This window comes from Mastacembelus armatus, chromosome 11, assembly GCF_900324485.2.
Source record: "Mastacembelus armatus chromosome 11, fMasArm1.2, whole genome shotgun sequence".
In the NCBI taxonomy this organism is placed as follows: Eukaryota; Metazoa; Chordata; class Actinopteri; order Synbranchiformes; family Mastacembelidae; genus Mastacembelus; species Mastacembelus armatus.
The window spans coordinates 9,452,722-9,476,025 of NC_046643.1; the positions used below are offsets into that span (position 1 = coordinate 9,452,722).

Below are 23,304 nucleotides of genomic sequence, written 5' to 3' on the forward strand. Positions count from 1 at the left end.
TTTCTGAGCAAGGACACCCGAGCGTACAGCTTTTATTGCAGTCATTGCATTACGTTAAGGCAGAGCTGATAATGAAATGGATGAACCTTCAGATAAGGTGCCTCCTAAATTATTAATGTTGAATGATACTGTGTGTTTTAATGTGGGGGCAATGGAATATAGGTGGGTGGAGGGGGGACCTTCATCACATAAATCACAGGACATGTTGGTTTCATGTCAGAGATTGTTGCCCTGACCTTGATTTGTTGTAAGTACTGGAACAATCAGGCAGAATCATTTCAGCTATTTGGAGCATGGTGTTTGTCTCGCAGTCACAGAAACACTGCAGCCAAGAGAATGTGGACACTAGTCACCTCTACTACCTGGATGCAGTTCTCTGTGTTGGCTTTTCCAGTGAGAAATGTTCTAATAGCATTTGGGGTAGGGAAAAAAGTGGTATTTGTCCCTGAGCAACGCATCACAGCGATTTGCCCCTGAATCCATGACCTTCATTTCCACTGCGGTGCATTCGGCTCTGTGTTCTGGTATGTCAGACTTTCTCAGTGCACACTAAGAAAAGAATTTGAGTGCTACTACAAATTTTATTCTGCTTAATTTATGACAAATAAAAGCTTTTTAATAATCCCATCTGTAGTTGGGAATGTTAAGTGGCACGTTTCTGAACATAAAGCCTAAACTTTTGAATATAAAGTCATTTAGAAGTTTTTATTATGCAGACTGCAGATATTCACATTGTTCTTCCTTAATAAAAGATATGAAGAAAGATGGCTGCGGTTGTGTTCATGTCAAATGGTACATTTTGTGTTATAGTCATCAGGCCTGCGCTATAAGTCTCAACAGGTTTCTATTATTTCTTCCAAATAGTCTGCAGGCATTTATATAAATGAACATCTATCTAACCTGTCAGAGGTTTCACAAGCCAGACGTTGGTCTTAGAAAGCCGTGCAGCACACACTGTGGTACATGCAAAACCAAAACCACCCACCCATGTAACAGGCTGGTGACAGATGATCACTTTATTAGCTGCTGCCGCGCACAGAAACCTTCAGTGGTTGGATGAAGACTGGGACTAGAGACAGAGGGGAGGAGGGTAAGACAGCAGGTGCTGGACAAAAAGCAAAACGCACCATGCTTTTATACAAATCTGCGGAAAAGTGCCTCGAGGATTTAGATTTCAGACGCGGACGGTCGCTGTGGTTTCTAAGTGTCCTTAACGCAAGCGCAAATCCGGCTGTCGGGGGAGGTCTGGGAGGTGTGTCGGTCACTGCTGTCGCTCAGCTGTCTCTCCTCCTGTTACTACTACACCCCCCACACCCACCCGCGTGTGCGCGCAGAAGGAAGAGACGCCACGAGAGAGAGAGAGAGAGAGAGAGAGAGAGACAGAGACAGACAAAGAGAGAGAGAAATAAGTTTCCTCTACCGGTCGCCGATCGCTCACTTCACAAGATGGCACGTCTCTCTCCGTATGAGGCATCGTTGCGTCTGGCGCCCCGCTGCTTTCAAGAGAGCTGAGAAGTGTCACCATGGCTGAATTTGGAGAGAAGAAAAGCGCCGTCGGTCCACCGGTTGCTCGCTGTCAAGCTGCGTCAAGAGGAGCCGGAATAAGCCTGGAGACGCACCGGGGAGAACCGGTGTCAAACGGAAACTGCAGCGCGTCGGAGACCATGAAGAAGGTTCACAGCGAATCCAGCTGCGAGTCCCCGACGTGGGAGAACACAGTTTCGGATTCTGCCACTACACCAATCCCTCGGCGCAGCAGTCTGATCAAGGTAGGCCATCATTACCATTAAGAAAACCATCCTGCTTTAAGCTTCACAACAGGAGAAGAAACACTTTCTTTTTTTTTTTTAAATGCATGCAAACTGTTCCAAGTCCAGATTAGACCCCAAGACACCTGCAGACAACATGAGACATAAAGTAGAAGATGGTTACTCAAACACCTGAATTGCACAGGGACGCTACAAGCCCCTGCAGGAATGTGATGCTGATGCCACTGAAAGTGAAAGACAGTGAAGCCAGTATAAGAATCAACACGAACAGCCAACAACCTGAAAACAAACCGTTAACACTCTGTGCTTCTGCTTTCTGTCAGCTTCCTCTTTTACCTGCGTCCATATCAGAATCACCAGCCACCTCATGTCACGGTGCTCTTGAGGAAATTCAGAAGATGAGCTGAACATTTCTCTCACATCAGCTCAGGGGCCCATCACACTGAAGATCTGACGGGCTTTAAAATCAGTCTTCAAAGCAAAGTAAATAAATAACAGCCAGTTTTAGAGCTTTTCAGTCCCGTGTGTCATATGCTGTCAGGATGAGCAGGCAGGTGATGTCACTTGTTAGCACTCCATCAGCAAGGCAGGAGTAGGTGGAACTAATAAGTGAAGCCACCTGCTGTAGTCTTTGATTAGAAGGCTCTGCCCTCTGTGGTGCCTCAGTGCAGTTAACCTCACCGAGTACAATGATCCAAACTGAAGTTAGCAGATGTCTGGTTTCCGTGTGTATGGCCCTCGTTTGAGATACACCTATTTGCAATTTTGCGTTGGTTTCAGAACCAAAATGCATTGGCTACAGTGTCATGTCAATAAGATCCAGTCAATAACTCATCTTTGTTGTTTTATTGTTTTGGCCTTCAGGCGTGTGGGAGGTCTTATATTGATCTCAAGTTGCAGCTTGTTTCCAGAGCCGCCTCCTGCAAAGACTGTTTGAACATGGCTTCAGCTGTGTGTGTGATTGGCTCAACGCTCAGCAAGACAGGAAGTCAGCCAGTTGGCCAATTTCCTTAAACACTTCATGTTGCAATATTGCTATTAAGTCTTGAGCAGTTGGTGACGACACCTCACTTTCTCCACGGCCCTAGCTTTCACTAGAATGGACACACAAATGTTTCTCACCTTCTTGCCCACACACGCCTGCTCTTGTCCCGCCACCCGGGGATTCAAAAACACTGTTTGCTTCAGTGAAGTTCTGGCGTCTCGCGCTGGGTCAGAAAGACGTTGAATAACTCCTGGGGAGTGTGGTGTCACGTTTGATGTGTGAGATTTAAATGGGTTCAGTACATCATCCCCTCCCTGGGTACTACCTCAGTACATCATCCCCTCCCTGGGTACTACCTCAGTACATCATCCCCTCCCTGGGTACTACCTCAGTACATCATCCCCTCCCTGGGTACTACCTCAGTACATCATCCCCTCCCTGGGTACTACCTCAGTAGATCATCCCCTCCCTGGGTACTACCTTCACCGATGCAGGATTTGGCATGCAATGGGAGCAGGATGATGATGCGTTTGACCGCTGTGTGTTCAGTGGGAACATTTAGCGCTGGTTATGTTCAGTGTTTTGAATTAAAAAACAGCTTTGGAAAGATGCTTGGGATAGATGGACCTTTTTCTGAGAGGAGTTTTCCACCTGTCAACACAGCATTATGCTGTTTGCAAGTCTTACCCTGAGGCTAAACTCAGGATTCGACAAATAGTAGCCTGGCTGGTATGTAGGCAGATAAACAGGAAACATGACATTCCAGGCTGGTTTTAACAGGAGTCAGGGGATTTATATCCTGTGTGTGTGTGTATGTGTGTGTGTATGTGTGTGTGTATGTGTGTGTGTATGTGTGTGTGTATGTGTGTGTGTATGTGTGTGTGTATGTGTGTGTGGGCGGGGGGGGGGGGGGGGGGGGGGGCGCTCCTGTTCTCTGTGGCTGAGGTAATGAGAGTACCCTTAATTATATTTCGTCAGCGTGTGCTGTCCGCTGTCCTCTCATTTATTGCCTCACTGTCGTGTGCGTGAAGGAGATGCAGAATCAGGTGGCTACTCTTTTTATGTCTGTTTCAAGCTCATCTTGATGTAGATAACCATCGGGCACTGTCTTTCTCTCTCAGTTTCAAACGCACACACACACATTCAGCTGCATGCACTTGCACAGACCTGCCTTCTAGTTAAATACAAATGCCTGCTTTCCAGTTCTCTCATTATGCATGCCAAGATAAGACACACATGTTTGGCATGTTTGTGTGTCTGTGTGTGCACAATGTCGTCGGTGTTTCATTAGCCAAGGAAAACAAAGCAGACAATGCAATTTTTGGACAATCCAGTAGATTTGTTTTTTAAAGGGGTCTGTAAACTCTAAGCTGAAGTGCAATAAACAACTGAGGTTATAATGGAGATATTCATTCTTATCTGAATTCAATCCTGTACTTGTCCATTCAATATGATGCTGGCATATGCGTGTATTGAAAGATGGTATCGCTCTGTGCAGGATATGCATCACTCTTATGTGTGTCCTGTATTATCGTTATCATTAGTTTGCATGTGTAATGGCTTTTGTGTGAGCTTTTTGGATGTGTGTTTTTCAGACTGAGGGAGCAGCATTAGCCAGAGGAGACAGTACACAGCTGGGGACAGTAGTTATTTGAGTCAGAGCAGCCCTGAGCACCTCCTGCAGTTCAAATCAACATCTTTAGCCTGCTTTAAACCACTATATACTGCATAAACACAGCCCTGTGCAGCACAGACACTGGATCAACCCTCTCACTGACTGTAAAGGAGCCTCAGGAAATAATACTACTCTCTGCTGCTGTGGCGTTTGAGTCGCTCCAGGTTTGCAGTAAACACTGTCTTTGTAACATACATCCAGCCATTCATGGGCAGGGTTGTTGAGACGTGTGTGTTTGTGTGTGTGTGTGCATAAATGTGAGACTTTGTGCCTGTAAATGAGCCTCAGCGAAGTCATCACCGACACGTATGGAAACCCCGCTCTGCACTTTGATCGCTGTGTTCATGCTCACAGTTGATTTCAGACTCAAGTAACCCGCCTGTTCTTGGTTTTAGTGGCCCTCCTATCTTTGGTAAATGCATCTGTGACGTATGACAGCTGAAATCGTGGTTAACTCTCTGACAAGATGACCTTTTCAAGTCAACCTTTTACTTGTTCCATTTTGTGAGGTGTGTGTGTGTGTTTGTGTATATCTGTGCTGTGTTTGCGCAAGGGACTTCAAAGGTTTCAAGTGTAAAAGAGCATCTGCCACGTTACTTGCCACAAGGGCAGAGGGTTTATATGAGCAGTTACTTTGAATGCTCACCACATTTTCTGTTAAACGTTATTCCCACACACTGAGCTGCTGACAGAATGACTTGACCACATAGTGCTCCCAGTGCCGTCTAACTCTCATGCTGTGGTTTCTGATGCAGTCACATGCATGCAAACCCCACCCAAAACACAGATGTAAAGTGTGTGATCATGGCACACTTTGTGATTAGAGTGTAATAATGCCTGAAAAGTTGCCCTGCTTAAATTTCTTTTAGACTTCATTTTTAGCTGTGTAAAAATTCAGAAAATCACCATACTAGTCATGTTAGTATGCTAACCTGCTAATACTAATATGGTTGACATGCTGTCGGTGGCTCTATACATTTTAAACACTCAAAGATTGTTTTTAGCAATCTCAGTGGCTGCATCTGCCAGTGGGCTGTCAGTCTATATCTGGTCTCCTTATGAAGGTGATTTCTTATTGTACTGCTGGGAAATTCAGACATACCAGTAGGGAAATTAGTCTTCTGTCCATTCAGCCAGTGATCAGTAATGATTGGCTGCACAAACAGGTCAGCACAACTGAGTTCAAAGGTCAACGAATTTGACTTCTCCATGCAACCCCCCTTGCTCGGTGCACCTTTGGTACCTGGGCAGAGACAGACAAATTGTTTGCAGTTAGTTTTTGGTAGAATGACTGATGTGTTGATTGAGTGTTTTATTGTTAGCCTCATTTCAGGCTTAAAATAACCTCATCATCTTATGTTTAGGTTAAGTCCACATGTAAGAGTTAACTGGAAACATAACTTGAAGCATCAGTACCGTTGCTATGGTTACCTATCTATCGTGATTCACATGAGTGGATAAGTAGTTCACTTGAACTGTCATGTACAGTTTTAATGGACACCTACCAGCCACTTAGACTCAACTATTCCCTATAGCCGTGGTATAATGTGTTGATAAGAACACACACATATACCGTATGTGACCACATATACTGGTGGCTGCTGATGCCAAGATGCAAGTGTTTAACACAGATAAACCCGTATGACTGTGAGCTTAGAGGTGCTACTGTTTTTTGTTTTTTTTTTCCTTTTACACTGAATATTAAATCTTAATACTAGAATATTTTATTCTATTTTTTTTTTACACATTCCATAAATCATCCCACAGTTCCCATCATCATCATCATTCAGCCCTCGTCCCTCCTTTCAGATTTTTTTTTTTTTTTTAATTTGTCCTAATTGGGAAATCAAAGCTGACGCCCACTAACTATCTCCATGTTTATGTTGCTAACTCAGAGATGCTGCAATTAGTGATACAAGCTTGTTGCATTAACATAGACATACATGCATATAAGCTGACTAATGAAGGCATGAGGCCATGCCAGTGCCTACAGGGAAATAATAATATACCAAATGTATAAATTGTGCGACTGACCAGATGGCAGAACTTTTTTATTTATATCTCTACATCTTTCTTTTTTTTTTTTTTTTTTTTGTTTTGTTTGTTTCCTCTTCTCAACTCTCTGTGATGTTTCTCTGTGATCTTGTGTGTCCTTGTCTGATAACTGCATAATGTGTTCTGGCTGTCTCAGCCATTTCTCTCATCCTCCATCCACCCCCACATCTGTCCATCTGTTCCTTCAGAGAAGATGCCTTACCAAGAGCATCAGTAATGTCATAGCCACAAAATCATCCAAATTTATTAGACGTACTCTAGTGTGTTAGATATGTTTTATTAAGAAATAGTTATTGTTTAAATAATATTTAAACATTTTAAAACTATTTGAAAATTTTTTAATATGCAATTTCTTAATGAATCAAAACTCAAAAACCTGCAGTGATGAAGAGGAAATCACTGCATCCGTCCTCCCCTCAGGTCTGACCAGTCTCTGTGTTTTTCAGTCATGGTTATTGAAGTCACTGTGCTCCTTAGAAATGGTTTTATACCTTTGCCCTGATCTATGCCTCACCACAGTTTTAATGCAGTCGTCTGCAGAGGCTTCCTTCAACTTCATAGCTTGTTTTTTTTTTTTTTTGTCCTGATGTGCAATGTGAATTGTTGGACAGGATTGGTCTCCAATCCACAGCTGTGTTATCAGGTAGGCAAATTATGTTTTTTTCCTGCAATGTTTTCATGTTGATGAATAAAGAACTCTTTGTAAAACCTCCCAGCTTTAGTATATACAATATTATGAATTACTGATGGTAAGTCTTTATAAAGACGGTTCATGCAACAAGTTTCACGCACTATTTATATATACGTTCACTACACTTATTTCTCTTGACACCCTATGTTTAGCACTTGTTGAGTTCTCACAAGTGTCAAACCATAAAATACTGTGTATGAATAGTGAAGAGGCTTTCCTACAGCATTGACATTATACACACAGTGTACCACTGAATCAAGAATGCTCTGTTTTTTCTTTTTCTGTGTTGTCACTTGACTGGGCTGTCAATGCAGCCACAGGAAGCTCTCTGTGATGGGCTGGCAGGCTGCTTCCTGTTTTGATGCACATGGTGGTTTTGGAGACTCATCTTGTGCTTGGTGAGAAAACAAAATAGGGGCTTTGTGATAGAAACATACAGTATGCTCTAACAGAGATTTAAGAATAATGAAATTTGTCAGGGGATGGAAGCCGGATGTGTTTTTTTTTTTTTTTTGGCTTTGCTATCGGTGTAGCTGCTCTAATGTGTATTTTTGCATGAAAAATAAATGGCGTATTATGAAAAAGGTAACCCCCCATTCTTCTTGGCTAATTCTGTCAGGATAATTGAATTTTTGCAGAGTTTATAGTGATGTCAGTGTTGTTTGTCTGTGGGTTTGCATGCTGCCTGTGCTATAATGATTTATGTATTATGTTGAATCCCAACTGGTAACCAGGGCACATTAAAAATCTGGCATCAAACACAGCTTGTATTGAAAGCAAATCCCATGAACTTTAGATTTATGGAGAACACACTGTTAACCAACCCAGGTTGACTATAAAAAAAATATATATATATTTATACTCTAATTTCTAGCAGGCTAGTCCTGCACTTGAAAACCCCAGTAAGAATGTGTTTTTTAATGTAGATAATAATGATAGTCCAGACATTACATGAGATATATGGGCCAACAATGTGAAACACAGTGAAGATCATGAAACAAAGCTCATACTAGGTATAAGAAAATGCATCAGTTGGTATTTTCATAAATACAATCAGAGCGCTCTGATTATTACACGTTGAACCTTTGAAACAAATTCCAAGCCAGGTGCAAATTATACCGTGACACTTTTCTCCAGGGTGTAAAGGGAACCCAAGACTGCAGACATGCTTGTTATGCTCAGCCTAGGGGTTACTGAGCGTAACCTTTCTTTTCCTAGAAAGACAACAAAAAAAAAAAAAAAACGCTAATAACCCCCCCCCCCCCCCCCCCACGAGCCACCGAACCATGTAAAGAAAGTAACAAAAACAACTATATTTGTATTGACAGACAGACCGTGGAATGAGCACATCTGAATACATAAAGCTGTACACCAGACATGTTGAATAAAAGGTTTTCCAAAGGTTGGGATAGACTAGAGAAGTAGAGTGCTGGAAGTCTAGGTTTTTATATATAGAAGACTGGGCAGAACGTAGCACGTTCAAGCTTAATGTAATTTAAATCACATAGGGGAGGAGTTGACCACAAATTAAGTTAGAGATTTGAATAAAGAAAGAGGAAGGTCCCCCACACCTGCAGGAATTTAAGGCCTGACTCTCTGGTTAGTATCTTCCTTGTTTAAACTAATGTCTGCACATTGTAGATCCTGTACTGATACCAATACCAAAATGAATGGATAAGATATGACTAAGCTCAAAAGTCTAAGCTACAGTGACTTATCTTTTTTCAGTTAATTCAGAAGGGAGAAGCTTATGGCTCCTATGAAAATGATCCTGTAGAATATGGATTTATTTTCTTTTATTAGACTATTTTTAAGGTAAGAAAGACGTCAGGGTTAAGAAATGACATGGCCCACCTTAGGAGTGTCTCTAAAATCCTATTACAAGATTCTTCCAAACACGAAAATGAGAACTATGTTGCAATATTTACAATTACGGTTAAAAAGGATATATAAAAGTCTTGACACCCCTGAATTGTGGGGTCCACGAATCTGATTTAGTCAGAAATGACAGGGATATTTGTTGGTCACATATTGCATGAATATCTGTGGAGATAAATGTTGTTTATGCAGAGTGGCATAATGTGTGCACAGAGACTGGTGCTGATACACCCACAGAACGACTGTTTCCGCTATTGTCACACACAGAGGAAAAGATATAGACCTGAGCTGACATTAATCTGTAATGCCTGAAAGAAGAAAGTGTGAATGATATAGTGATACTGTGTGAAACTGCATGTGCCTGAGTTTATTCTGGGTTACTCGGGGATTTCCCAAAAATATCAAACAATAAATTGAACGCAGTGTTTTAAAATAATGTAATAAGAAAGAAGCTAGATTATCTTTTCATATTGTCTCCTTGCTGGTGTGGTGGAGTTGCATCTGAGGCTTCCTATTTGAGGTAGAGTTAAATTTAGAGGTGTTCCTGACACACTCCAGAGGGGGCAGGATTTTAATGAGAACACAAGCTCAATTACAAGTTGGTGTTTTATTTTGTTATTAGATCATCTGCTTCCTGACATCCTTTTTTTTTTTTTTAAGTTGTTTAATCAAACAGGCTGCCAGAGTGCTTCCTTTTGCTTTCACTCCCTGCAGTTTTAATGGTATGATGGGGAGGGGCTGAAGGGGGTGTCTTGATGATCTCTCTCGCCCTGTGTCTGCTGTCTTTCACCCTATCATGCCCCAAGGCGACGGGGGTATTTGTAAAGCGCCGCCTCCCTCACTCACCATCTGCCAAAAAAAAAAAAAAAAAAAACCAACCAAAAAAAAAAAACAACCCATCACCATTGGAAACACTTCCCCATCCTAATAAAGCAATTCTATGAGGGTTTGTGATGGTTAGGCACCTCCCTTCCCTCTTAGGGAAATGTTTTCATCCTCTGTGAATTATGTTTCCTCCCTTTCACACGTTCATTCATATTCTCTAGATGAAACACAGATAAGGTTGTTTTTTTTTTTTTTTTCTCTTCATGTGCCCCAGATTTGTTTCATGCAAAGGGTTCTCCCCTTTCTTCTCTCATAAAAGATCCAAGTGCTCTTGATGATCATCTAAGACTCTTATTTGAAGTAAATCTGTTATGCTAATGAGTAGTGATTCATCATATTCATATCTTTTTATAATTTTGAGATAAACAATGAAAGCTTTATGTGTTTGTATCTTCCACTGCAAAACATGTGTGCACTCATTTTTCTAGTTTGTTTTACAAGAACCTCCAGGGAGAAATCCAGATCTTTTAATAGAACATAATATTAGACTTGTATTAAATAACTTTCATTTAAATGGTTTATTTTTTATGAAAATACTGTACAGCTATTAGTCAACCTAATAATTAAGAAAACCTGCAACTATTTAGATTTTTTTTTTATGTTGGTCTTTTTCCTGACAGAAATGCCAAACATTGGTTGAGTTTGACCTCTAACGTGACATTATTTACTGCTTTTTACTGACATTTTGTAAATTGCTTCAGTTCTAGGCTTATTTTCATTAAAACAAAAAACAAGCAATTTGAGAATGTCACCTTAGAAATTGTTACAGGCTTTTCCCCCAATTTTTAGACATTTCATCAAATCGCCAGTTGTTTCATTCATATATTTCCCACAATAATCGATAATGAAAATAATTGTCACTTTCTAGACAATAATATGTTGGCTTTGTGTGTGTTTGCATCTTCGGTCACTCTACCTGGGATTGAGTGAACTACAATTATGTTATTGTACTTATCCTTCTCTAGATTAGCTTTAATGAAGTCTTTGATGTGATTTAATCAGGGGTCTGATATATCCATAATTGAATAACATCCCTCACATGTATGCTGTTATCTGTCAGTGAATGGTTCTCTGTGGGGGTGACAGCGGATTGATCAATAAATCAGACTGATGAGCTGTGACGGTGAGCTCAGATAAAGTGACATGGTCTGCTGGTATTGTCGTACAGAGGCTGAATTAGAATGCGGCATCCTGCTGCCTCTGTCTAGCCCAGTATGATTAATGGTGTAATGGTGAAGGGCGAGGGCAGGCAAAGGCTTTTAGCATGGTATCAGGAAAAACAATAACAGATTGGGAGGAGGAGGCTGTGTATGGTGGACCAAATAATCTGTGTTTATGTATGGTTATATAAGCTGATATGCTTTTTAATCCTTTGACATCTATTCCGGGCGGGAAAAATGTTTGCCATGTCTAAGTAAAGAATAGAAACAAATTTTCCTTCTTGTTACACCCTCCTCCCTCCTCTGTATCTGTCTTGTCCTCTCATTCATCCTTCTCTCCCTCCTCATCAGGGTGGATCACGTGCAGGTGGGGAGAGGAAGAAGACGGTGTCCTTCAGCAGCAGCCTGTCAGAGAAGAAGATCAGTAGTGCTACTGACTGCATCCACTCCATGGTGGGTCAGCTATCCTTATTAAAATCTGAAGCTTTAACATACCCGTAGATGAAATATTTAATGTGAAGCGTATACATCAAGGGTTTCTGGTAGATCAAAGGTCTTTGAGCCTGTCAAACGTTCAACAGAGTCAGTTGATAAGTGAAGTGGACTGAGTTCAATGCTGAAATCCAGTGGATAATAGCGTCGTCCCTATCTCGCTTGCAGGTTGAGGGGAACGAGCTGAAGAAAATCCGGCCCAACTCACGTGTTTACCAGCGCTACTACCTGCTGGATGTGGGCCTCCAGGCTCTGTGCTGGGAGCCGTCCAAGAAAGAGTCAGACAAAGCCCGGATCTCTCTCACCTCCATACGAGAGGTCAGACAAAAAAAAAAAGCTTTCTGAATCAACCCTCCTGGGCTATCGCTGTATGAATGACTTCAGTGATTCTTTTAGTCTAAGGCAGTGGAAATATTGTGTTGTATGTATTTCTAGGTGCGGACGGGTCGTAACACAGAAACCTTCCGCACCAGTGGGGTTTATGACCAGATTTCAGAGGACTGTGCATTTTCCATCATCTATGGAGAGATGTATGAAAGTCTGGACCTGGTGGCCAACTCTGCTGAAATGGCTAACATTTGGATGACTGGCCTAAGGTATGACACAACACAGAAGTGGAAGCGATCTTGCAATGCACACTTGTAGATTGTAATATACACCAGAAACACATTACACACTTTTTAGTTCTCTTTTTTTATATAAAGCATTGTTTTGTGATTTAACAAGGACTGATCCTTTGAGGCCTGTTTTTTATGAAGGGCTTTATGGCTAAACATGACTAGACTTTAAACCTATTCTACTGTTGCAGTTTTTGTGCTTTATGTGAATGTCGGTGTCATGTCTGAGATGGAAAATGGTTGTGAAACATCAATGTACAGGGGCAAGCTTGTTTACATTTCTCTCACCTTCCCCCAGGTATCTGATGCAGTATGGGAAACATGCCCTCGACATCCTCGCCAGCAGTCAGGACAGCCTTCGTCTTGGATGGCTGGAGCAGTTGTTCTCCTCTGCTGCTGATTCAAACACACAGGAAGATGCTGAGGAAGGGATTTGCTTGCAGGCTGCCATTAAGTTGATACAGAGCGAGAACCCTGGGGTGAGCAGTGGCAAAGTGGAGCACAGGTTTAAAGAGCTTCAAAGACTCAGGGACAGGATGTGTGGGCTTACCCTGGATAATGGATCTGGAGTTAAAGATTATGGCGAAAACAAAAGACTAACAGGAAGAGATGACCGAGTCACCAAGCAGGAGTTCATCGAGGTCTTTCATGACATTTGCACACGTCCAGAGATCTACTTTCTATTGGTGCAGTTCTCGAGCAACAAGGAGTTCTTGGACAGCCAAGACCTGATGAGGTTTCTTGAGGCCGAGCAAGGAATGACTCAAGTGGGTAACACCAATTAATTTGTCGTACAAAAACGGTTCATGTGCACATTCACAAATACAATCTCATCATTCCCTTTGCATTTCATAACATGTCTGTCCAATTTCCATGACCTCTCACTTCTCTCACGGTGCTTTCCAGGTGAGTGAGGAGACCAGTCTGAATCTCATCCAGTCATATGAGCCATCAGAGGAGGGCCAGCAGCGGGGATATCTGTCTTTGGATGGATTCACCAAGTACCTCACTTCGGCAGAGTGCCAGCTCTTTGACAGGGAGCATGACACTGTGTGCCAGGACATGTCCCAGCCTTTGTCCCACTATTACATCAACTCCTCTCACAACACCTACCTCATCGAGGACCAGTTTAAAGGCCCCTCTGACATCTCTGGCTACATCCGTGCTCTTAAGATGGGCTGTCGCTGTGTAGAGGTAGATATTTGGGATGGCCCTGATGAGGAGCCGGTGGTGTGTACCGGACACACCCTCTGCCCACCTCTGGCTTTGCATTGTGTCTTAGAAGCAATTGGAAGGTATGCATTTGTGGCATCAGAGTATCCATTAATTATTTGTATTGAGAACCACTGTTCGCTTCCACAGCAGAAAGTAATGTGGCAACATGTCGTGAGGATACTAGGGGAGAGGTTGTACACAGATCCACCTGACGAAGGAGACTCATACCTACCATCGCCATATGCCCTAAGACATCGAATCTTGTTAAAGGGTAAAAAGCTGGAGCCTGTTTCAGATGGTGAGGATGGGGAGGTAAGTGAGGAGGACGAAGGAGCAGAGATGTGTCAAAAGATGAAAGCAGCTAATAGTGGAGGGACTGTGCTCATAGGAAGTGAGAAGGACATGTTGCAGAAAAGTGTCTCTGCCACAGCTGTCACTCAGTGTAATTCTCCTCATCTTCCTCCCAAGCAGTTCCAGCTTTTGAAGGAGCTGTCTGGCCTAGTAACTCTTTGCCATTCAGTGCGCTTCATTGACTTTGCAACATCATCCAAAAGCCAAAAACCTTGGGAATTATGTTCCTTTCATGAGTCTCTGGCTCTGCGCTTTGCTGGTGAGAGCCCTGGAGACTTTGTCAATCACAACAAGCGTTTCCTTTCACGAGTATATCCCAGCCCCATGCGCATCGACTCAAGCAACATGAACCCTCAGGACCTGTGGAAGTGCGGTTGCCAGATCGTGTCTATGAATTTCCAGACGGCAGGACTGATGATGGACCTCAACACAGCCTGGTTCCGTCAGAATGGCAACTGCGGTTACGTTCTGCGGCCAGCCATCATGCGGCAGGAGGTGTCTTATTTCAGTGCTGACACTAGAGACACAGTGCCTGGTGTGTCTCCGCAGCTCCTCCATGTAAAGGTGTGCTGAAGTAATATTTAGACTCAGTAATTTCAGTATTTTGACTCTTGTGTGTTGAAAGAAAATACTTAAGCCAGTCTTATTTAGAAAAATGAGCTAATTTTCAGCTTCACCTCCAAATGAAGTTGTTTAGGTAATTTTTCTGCTTGTTTGATCGTCTGACAACTCATCTGTAACACTGTAGGCTGTAGTGGCAGTGTTCTTAATTTGTGATTATATTCTGACTATAATATAAGTAACAATACATAAATAACAGCTCATTTGTTGACCCTTCTGCAGGTGATTAGTGGGCAGAACTTGCCAAAGCCGAGAGGTTCTGGGGCCAAAGGGGACGTTGTGGACCCTTATGTGTACGTTGAGATCCATGGGATCCCAGCTGACTGCACAGAGCGTCGCACCAGGACGGTGACCCAGAATGGGGACAATCCTATCTTTGACGAGAGCTTTGAGTTCCAGATCATCCTGCCTGAGCTGGCCATGGTTCGCTTTGTGGTGCTAGATGACGACTTCATAGGGGATGAGTTCATAGGTCAGTGTTAGTCAGAGGTCTAGGGAAGGTCATGAGTCACTTTATCTCAGAACATACATATGAAACGTAGTCTCTCTTCCGCCACAGGACAGTATACCATCCCTCTGGAGTGTCTGCAGCCGGGCTACCGACATGTACCGCTCCAGTTTCTGACAGGAGAGGATGTTCCACATGCCAAGCTGTTTGTCCATGTGGCCCTCACCAATCGGAGAGGAGGGGGAAAGCCTCACAAAAGGGGTCTGTCTGTGCGAAAGGCCCGAAAAGGACGAGAATACACGGCTTTGCGGGACTTAGGAATCCGAGCTGTGGATGAGGTTTTCAAGATGGCTGCCCCTTTGCTGAGAGAATCCACTGACCTGAGAGAAAACATGCAGGTGAGGAAGAGTGAAAAGAGAAAAGAGATGAATATCTCCAGTGTCTGCAGTTGTTAAAGGCTGATCTTAGTGAACTGGGCAGCAGTTTGGTGTGTGGGTGCTTGTGTCCCCCAATAAAACAGTAATTACATGGTCAGTCGTTGTCAACATCCACATCTCATAATTTCTCCCATTTCACTCCAAACTACTTCACAAGCACAACTGAAGGTGAGTGAGTCAATAGTCGAAATCAAAGCAGATAGCTCTGTTGCCAGAGCAGCTGTGGATTACCTGTGTGTGTGTGTGTGTGTGTGTGTGTGTGTGTGTGTGTGTGTGTGTGTGTGCGTGCGTGCGTGCGCGTGCGTGCGTGCGTGCGTGCGTGCGTGTGTGTGTGTGTGTGTGTGTGAGTGAAAGCAAATCAAGCTGGAGATGGAGTGACTGAGATTTCACAGCTTTTATATTTATTTCGTTTTGATAGCATCCTGTGTTTTTCCATCAGGCCCAGGAAATTAGAAAGACACAGAAAGGAACTGCTTTTGCATGTCATGATGTTGAAATCTGCAGATTTCATTTGTCTGTCTTCCTTTTTTGTTACAGACCTCAGTAGCAGTGTTCAGGGAGCTGTGTGGGGTGTCTGCTGTGGCTAACCTCATGCAGTGCATACTAGCTCTGAGTTCCAGAGTGTCAGGACCAGACGAGACACCTTTACTACTGTTTGACCTACAGGACCAGTACCCCACCCTGGAGCCACAGGAGCCCCTGCCTGATGTCCTTCGCCGGGTCGTCTCCACTTATGACATGGTGAGGAAGGAAGAACTGACAGTTAATATGCTTCTTGTTTTACACCAAGCAAATGAGTATACATGGCACTGAACTCTGTTGCTTTTGTTTGGGCTTTCCTTCCTTTTAGATGAATTTCAAAGGTCACAAATCAGTCAGCCACCTCCCATCTCCTGTCTACTTGACCCAACAATGAAAACCCCCTCCCAGACAAAGCCGAATGCTTCCTTTCCACTGAATATTTTCTCAGACACAAAATGAGCTTTTATTGTTATGTAGCAGACAACATCCCCATTTGTTCCTGTCTGTATCGCGCCTCGTAAACACATAAGCGACATCCTCAAACTGGCCTGAATCTAGCCTGTGTTTCCAGCCAAATAAACTGCACATTTTTATTGACCAAGAGGAAAGTTATTTAACAGACCTAATTTATGTAATGTCTAAAAATAAATGCAGCCACTGAGAAAACACCCCAATGGACATAAACACAAATGAAGACAGAGGGCGAGAGAATAAAAGGAGGAGTGGATAGGCCAGTTGGGCTGTTATTTAGATGAATGTGTTCCAGTGGGTTCAGGTTGCTTGGCTCGCTGCAAGGATAAAATGTCGATCTTTATTTCTGTCCTGTTTTCCATATTTCATTTTCAGTGCATTTCCCTTTGGTCTCTGTCTCCATCTTTCTCCTCATCCCTTCTTTCACTCATTCATCTCTCACCCCCTCTTTTTCCCCTCTGGGCCTTGTTGGACTGTAGCTGTTCAATATATACTGCATTCATTGGGGCAGTAGCCTTTCTTGCTATGGTAAAATACCGCCGTGATAAACAACATTTCAGCCCTTATTTGCCATCTGTGTGGCTGCTGCAATACTTGTTAAAATTAATATTTTCTCAACGTGCACTTTTTTGTGTTTCATATTAGATATTCCCCAGGAGCGTCTTTGGCTGTATGATGGACAGTCGGCATGGATTGCCAATTTAGCTGTACTGTCTAGTGTGTTGTGTGTGAGTACATGTGCATATGTTGCATGAGGGACACGCTTAGGTTTGTAGCCAGAAAGTGACTGTAGAGGGGAGATAAATGGATCTGTTCCTAGTCTTATTAAGTTATGATTAAGGTTTCGTTGTATGAGCTGTGACACTTTAATTTAACTATGGGTGTTTGTCACTGCGATGCAACTAGCAGCTGCATAGACCTTTGACTATTTGTGCATTAGTGTGTAAGTAAGAATGCTCCTGTGTGTTTGTGTGTGTATGTTTAGCCACTTCCGTTTCCAGCCAAGCGGATCAGAGTTGAAAAAGCTCACCCTGGTGCTGAATATCATTAGCATACATTTGAATGTTGTTCAGCTAAATGGATTCCACACCTCAGTCCTGATGCTGAAGGGAGAGGCAGAACAACAGAGATAGGAAATGAGGATGTCTCTGCGTGTGTGTGTGTGTGTGTGTGTGTGTGTGTGTGTGTGTGTGTGTGTGTGTGTGTGTGTGTGTGTGTGTGTGTGTGTGTGTGTCATTGAACTCTGGTCATTGAGTCTGGTCAGTTAAACCCTTATTTGTCAAACAGCATTTTTCCCCACAGAAGGGTCACCTCCCAGCAGGGTTTATGAGAGGAGGTGCAGCATAAATCAGGCAGAAGCTACTCATGTCATTGCTGTGCGTGTGTGTGTGTTTTGTCATTACTTTAAAATAGCTGTCACATGACTGTGGGTACCTTCATGTGCATGAATGTATAAATATGAACAAAAAGAAGATGGTAAATGAGATTAGGGTCTGTGGTGCACTATAACGTTGTGTGTGTGTTTCTTGCTAATATATGTTTTCCTGTCTGCAGATGGTCCAGGCAGGCAGAGCAGTGATGGAGGTCTCTGATGGAATCTATGACAGGATTCTACATATACAGACAACGGGTGTGTACGTGTGTGTGTGCTTTTGTGTCCAGTATGAGATGCTGCTATGTAGAGCATGTGTTAAGACGTGTGTGTGTGTGTGTGTGTGTGTGTGTGTGTGTGTGTGTGTGTGTGTGTGTGTGTGTGTGTGTGTGTGTGTGTGTGTGTGTGTGTGTGTGTGTGTGTGTGTGTGTGTGTGTGTGTGTGTAATATGTAGAAACCAGGCTATGCTCGTATTCCTTGTCCACTCATGACAACTCCCATGACTCTTTCCTCCCATTTTCCTTCCTCTTCTCTCTTCCTCCTTGTAATCTTTCCTTCCCTTTCATCTTCTGTCATGTTGTTGTATCCACTTTCCTTTCTTTTGCTTTAATTTTGTTCTTTTCTGCTGTTTCCCCAACCTGTTTCCTTTCCTTCTCTTGTATCATCTTTCCTTCCCTGTCCTTCTTTCCTTATGTTACTTTTCTTTTCTTTCCTTCCATCTTCTTGTATCTTCTTCTCTACCCCATATTTTTCCTACCTCATCTTCTACAGACATCTGCCTAGTCGTCAGTGTTGGACGAGTGTTTTTATTGGCCTGTTCATTTGTATGTTTTGGATGAAGGGGATTATAAATTGGCCTGGCTCCTGTTGTCTCTCACCCTTCAGTCTCTTTAAACGAAGGGGATCATATCTGACCTGCTGATATCATTTCCATGATCTCTGGCACAGGCTTGTTTACTTCAGCCGAGCCTCCTGGGTCATCAGACATTAGTCAGAGGGGCTGTCGTCTTCATGGCTATAAACAAGCCCCCCCCCACACACACACACACACATATATATATTCTACCCACCTCACGTTCTTTACCCTGATTCAGTCTTCAGCTGTCACCGTGGAGACAATGTGCTTGACAGGTGGCAGAGTTAAGGTGCAGAAAATACACACATTCACATTATATATGTGATTCTCTGTGCTGGATTTATGAGTTATGGTTGCAGACATAATGTGTTTATAAAAAGATGAACTCTTGGGACACATATTTAAGCGTCTTTGGGTTCATTGGTATATTGTGGGTTAAAATGCATGTTAAGTCATTTCAGTGCACGTTAAGTCATTTCAGTGTCACCCTTGAGAGAGGTTTGAACAGAAAAGAGGAAGTGAAGGAGAAATTGAGATAACCGAGAAGTGAATTGCCGTTTCAACAGGAAGATCATGGTTCATTTGGGGACACTGTGAAGAGAAAGAGAGTATTTGACGGAGATGAATGTTGTTTACAACATTGCAGACCGCTTCCCTGTGCTCCCAGACCACTCATTACCTCTTCCACTAAACTTTATTTTAGGTTTTTTAGGGCCAACGTTTCACTTGCTGATCAAATAATCTGTCATGTATTTATCGGTTTTACAGCCAAGATTGCCACAGTGCCCCGTGGCAGCAATCTGCTGAGAGACCAGGCACCATGTTACACTCCATCATGGACTTTTTATTTGATGTGTGATCACATATAGTATTATTAGTAAATAAAGCATGATAGATCAGTTTACTGTATGCTACTATGCTCATCTGATAAAGATCTGCTCCAGATCCCAGGGCCTGATCTCTATACAAAGCTCTTCCTGTGTGTACAGAGTAAAGATGGCGATCAGGTGATCCCAAGGCGGAGGTCCACATCTCAGTCTGGGGGGGAAAAAAGGGGTGGGCAGGGGGTAAAGGCATAAACAGGTCATTCAGAGGGAGCCATGGGACAAGTGGTGGCAGAGATGGATGTCTGGAAGTTACATCAGAGCAGAGCAGAGAGATGAAATGGAGAGAGGAGGGGAAAGCTGTGGGAAGATGAATGGCAGTGATGAACAGTTAGAGGCTGCGTTGTGAGGAAGGCAAGAACACCAAGGGAGAAGAGAGAGTGAATTCACTTCCTTATCACAATGTGCCTTAAAGGGCTGGGTTTTCAAAAGTACAGAAACACTCTCGCTTGCTTGTAGTAGAATTTGACCATGTAGATAGTGTTGGCCTTATTTGCCCAGGTTTTGGAGGTATTGGTCACTTAGTTGCTACATCGCTGCAGCAAAAATATGATTGTCATAGAATGGGATTTTATTTTATCTTATTTTTTTTAACAGATATTTTGTCTTTCTGGCACTGTCTTCACTGGTGCCAATTCCAATACTATCTAAATGGCTTGATGACTACTAGAGATTAAGTGATAGATAAATTGTAGTTTTGAGGGGGATTAATATTTCAGAATTTAAATATAGATATGCTGAAAATATAGTGAGATGTATAAAACAGGCACATGATAATTTTGCTTTGTATCCTTGAATAGCTCAGTGGAAAACATACGAGTGCATCAAAAAGAACCAAGTATCGTTTGTCGTTTGTTCTTCCAGTATCTTCTAAAAGATCCTAAATGTTTTGTTTTTTTTTGTTTTTTTTTTGTCAATTTATTTAAATGTATATTTGTGTTTTAGTGAATTGACACTCTAAGAAGCTGCCTATTCCTCCTGGGCCCTAACCTCTAGAATGGCGAACCTTTCGTCTAAATTTTCCATTTGGTTGTTCCTTATTGACCGGAAGTTGGATTTGTCGGTTGTCATTCCCATCACAGCTGCTCATAGTTCAGATAGAGGACAGGAAGTGAAGATGATGCACTTCCTGCTGCATCCTGCTTTGTTGGTCCTGGAGGTTATTTTGACCTCTGGATCAGGACCTTGTTTCTTTGTGTGCGTGTGTGTGTGTGTTTGTCTAAGTACACTTTCCCAGTATCTACTTGGAAATAATGTTCCATCCATTGGTTTTACTTAGTATCACACGGAAACACACACACACACACAACATTGGCATGTAGGCTTCGAGTTGCTTAGCAACCTCACGGTAAAGGTTATTATTCAGGCAACTTCTGTAGGTGTGTGTGAATATGGAGCAGTGACAACATATGTGTGCGCAGGTGTATGTGCATGTTTGCTGACGTTAAGAGATAGAAAGGAAATGTGTGTGAGGAATTGGTAAATTATACTTCTGTTTACTCTTTCCTCAGTGTGTGGGGGGGGGGGGGGGGGGGGGGGGGCGTGTTAGCAACTTGGCATGTTTAACGTCGGGGCTCTTGTTGATGGCTCACAGTGATGTGTGCCCCATGTTAACCCACTTCCGGGTTTCCATGGTAACCGTGGGACAGTGGCCCGCGGCTCTTGGAGAGAGCCAGACACAAAACACAACTCATTGCACACAGTTTAACTAGCCAGCGGCCTGACTTGCATGACACTTTTTACATATCTCTCTCTCTTATTTTCCAACCACTTTATCCATCATTTCTTTTCATTTTTCATTGCTCTGTTTTATCATCTCCCTCTCTGTGAAATCTGCTGTTTACAGTGTGGCTAAAATGGCATTGGTTAAGGGTCAGGTTCCTCCCAACTTTATCTACTTTGATTGTTTTGTACTGAACTTTGGTTGAAGCTTCAAATAATCATTGTGCGATTATAAACTCATCTACTACTGAAACAGACTGTTGCACTGATGCGTTTTGACACTCAGGATGTTACTAACGATGATGAATACTAAAATGATCCACATTTTCAGTTTTTTTATGAATAAGGCTTTACTGATTTCTCCCTTATACGCACAAGTAACAGCACAAGGCCTGCTCATTACAGGCAGATACCCCCAGTTGGTTTGCACAATTGCAATTTTCAGTGTACAGTAAATATTAATACCTGAAATCACATGGGTGTATTAGCAACACACCATCCTCTAATCTGCTGTGCTTGTTTTTGGCTCTAGCTATGGAGTTTCATGAGAAGCTGCCCAATCTAGCAGCAAAGGAGGGGCTGAAAGGTCGCAAGGTCAGTCGTGCGTTGGAGAGTTTCAGCTGGAACATCACAATCCTGAAGGTCTGCAACACACACTCACTTGTATGCTCCAAAAACCCCAAAGGACCTTAGGACTAGGCCATGAGATCATGTTTTGATTCTTAACTTGTTGCTCATCTTTTTTTTTTTTTTTTTTTGCTCTCTTTCACCCACCCTCCCTCTGCTTCCACCCTCTGGCCCCATCTCTCCCTGTACTCCCTCTCTTCCCTCCACCCCCTCTGTCCTCACATCCAGGGCCAGGCTGACTTGCTGAAGCATGCCAAGGCTGAAGTCCAAGAGAACATGAAGCAGGTCCATGATGCAGCTTTGACTGGGAACCTCACCAAGGAGAGTCTAGGAGTGAGAAGAGTCCGCTCCCAAACGCGACGGGGCCAGGATGACAAACCCACCACGAGTTCTAGAGGACCCTCGGCATAGCAAGCAAACAAGAGAGGACAAGGACGAGGTAAATGGCCATAATTACCATTGTAGCTGCTGTAACAAACCCTCCTCATGTCATCAGTTTGTTCCAATGCATTAGTCTGCCACAGTGGGAGGCCTTCCTAATGTGGCAGAAGTACAATAGCAAGTACCCTGTTTCTGAGAAAGAATAGATGTTGAATGTTAAACTTTTAAATATGCAGCCACTGCCCGCCCACGTCACTGAACACTTGAGAGCTGCAAACGTACTGTATTATTGTACTGTAAATACAGCAAAAGCTTATTTCCCACTTCGTATGTGCAATGTTTTTGAGGTTTGAGGTGTATTATTATCAAGACAGAGGAAAATTAGCAGTTTTTCTAGCACAGTCTGGGATGACTCAAACCTCAGCCAAAAGATGCTGAACACCTTTTGAAAAACTGCCACCTTTTTATGTTAGCAGCTTGTTCTTCACTGAGCTGCTATCCAGCAATATCAAATAAGAAAGGTCTCTTAACATTATGTCTTGAACCAGTCTGCTGCCTATATGTCTCTCTTCTGTTTATCCATTAAGCATTTGTAGGACCTGGATTGCTAATCTGCATCCAGTCACCTTGAATTTACTTTATCTTGCCACGAAATCCTCTGCTTCGCCCTTTAAATATTATCTTGCACACAGTAATTTCTATTTTTATATTTTCCTGAAGCCCTTGAGCTACTTAACCTGCCATAATGATCAACACCCCCACTGTAAACGTTTGCTCTAGAGAACAAGTACTGTTTACTGTTTTATTCCTGTGTTTAACGTGTGCAAAACCCTGTACAGTATTTTATTATGTAATTCTATCATTTTGCTGTAAAGAATATTTTACTTAAGTTATTGAATAAAAACATTCCAGATATATTGGTACAGTAGATGAGGCTCAACACGTTCACTTCTGTAAAAGTATATGATCACCTTCTTCAAGTCAAGATGGGAATAAACTGGTTTAAAATGAGCGACGCTCCTGTGTGTCACTGTTTCGCTGGGAGAGCTTTACGTCGACGTGCAGAGGAGAACGCATCCTTATCACTTTGGTGATCCTCTGACTTTTCGTGTCGGTTCAAAGTTCAGCAATCAAATTTGTATGAGCTGTAAACAAACGGTGTAGGGTGGGACTTACACAAACACGCAAGA

At 42.7% G+C, this 23,304-nt stretch overlaps 1 protein-coding gene across 2 annotated transcripts; it reads left to right on the forward strand.

The window, feature by feature from the left end:
• The first annotated feature begins 1,149 nt into the window (after positions 1-1,149).
• Positions 1,150-23,125, forward strand: LOC113126066 (inactive phospholipase C-like protein 2). Of its 2 annotated transcripts, XM_026299850.2 has the most exons (12): positions 1,154-1,769; positions 11,450-11,551; positions 11,759-11,908; positions 12,026-12,186; positions 12,506-12,974; positions 13,114-14,337; positions 14,617-14,866; positions 14,954-15,240; positions 15,817-16,020; positions 17,827-17,902; positions 21,639-21,748; positions 21,962-23,125. In XM_026299850.2, the coding sequence occupies exons 1-12, from the start codon at positions 1,524-1,526 to the stop codon at positions 22,142-22,144; spliced, it is 3,462 nt and encodes a 1,153-aa protein (XP_026155635.1). In that variant the 5' UTR covers positions 1,154-1,523; the 3' UTR covers positions 22,145-23,125. The 2 variants fall into 2 exon arrangements, with proteins under 2 accessions (XP_026155636.1, XP_026155635.1); XM_026299851.2 differs by lacking the exons at positions 21,639-21,748; positions 21,962-23,125 and adding an exon at positions 18,078-19,544 and having other exon boundaries at positions 1,150-1,769; positions 17,827-17,969.
• Positions 23,126-23,304: the final 179 nt, after the last annotated feature.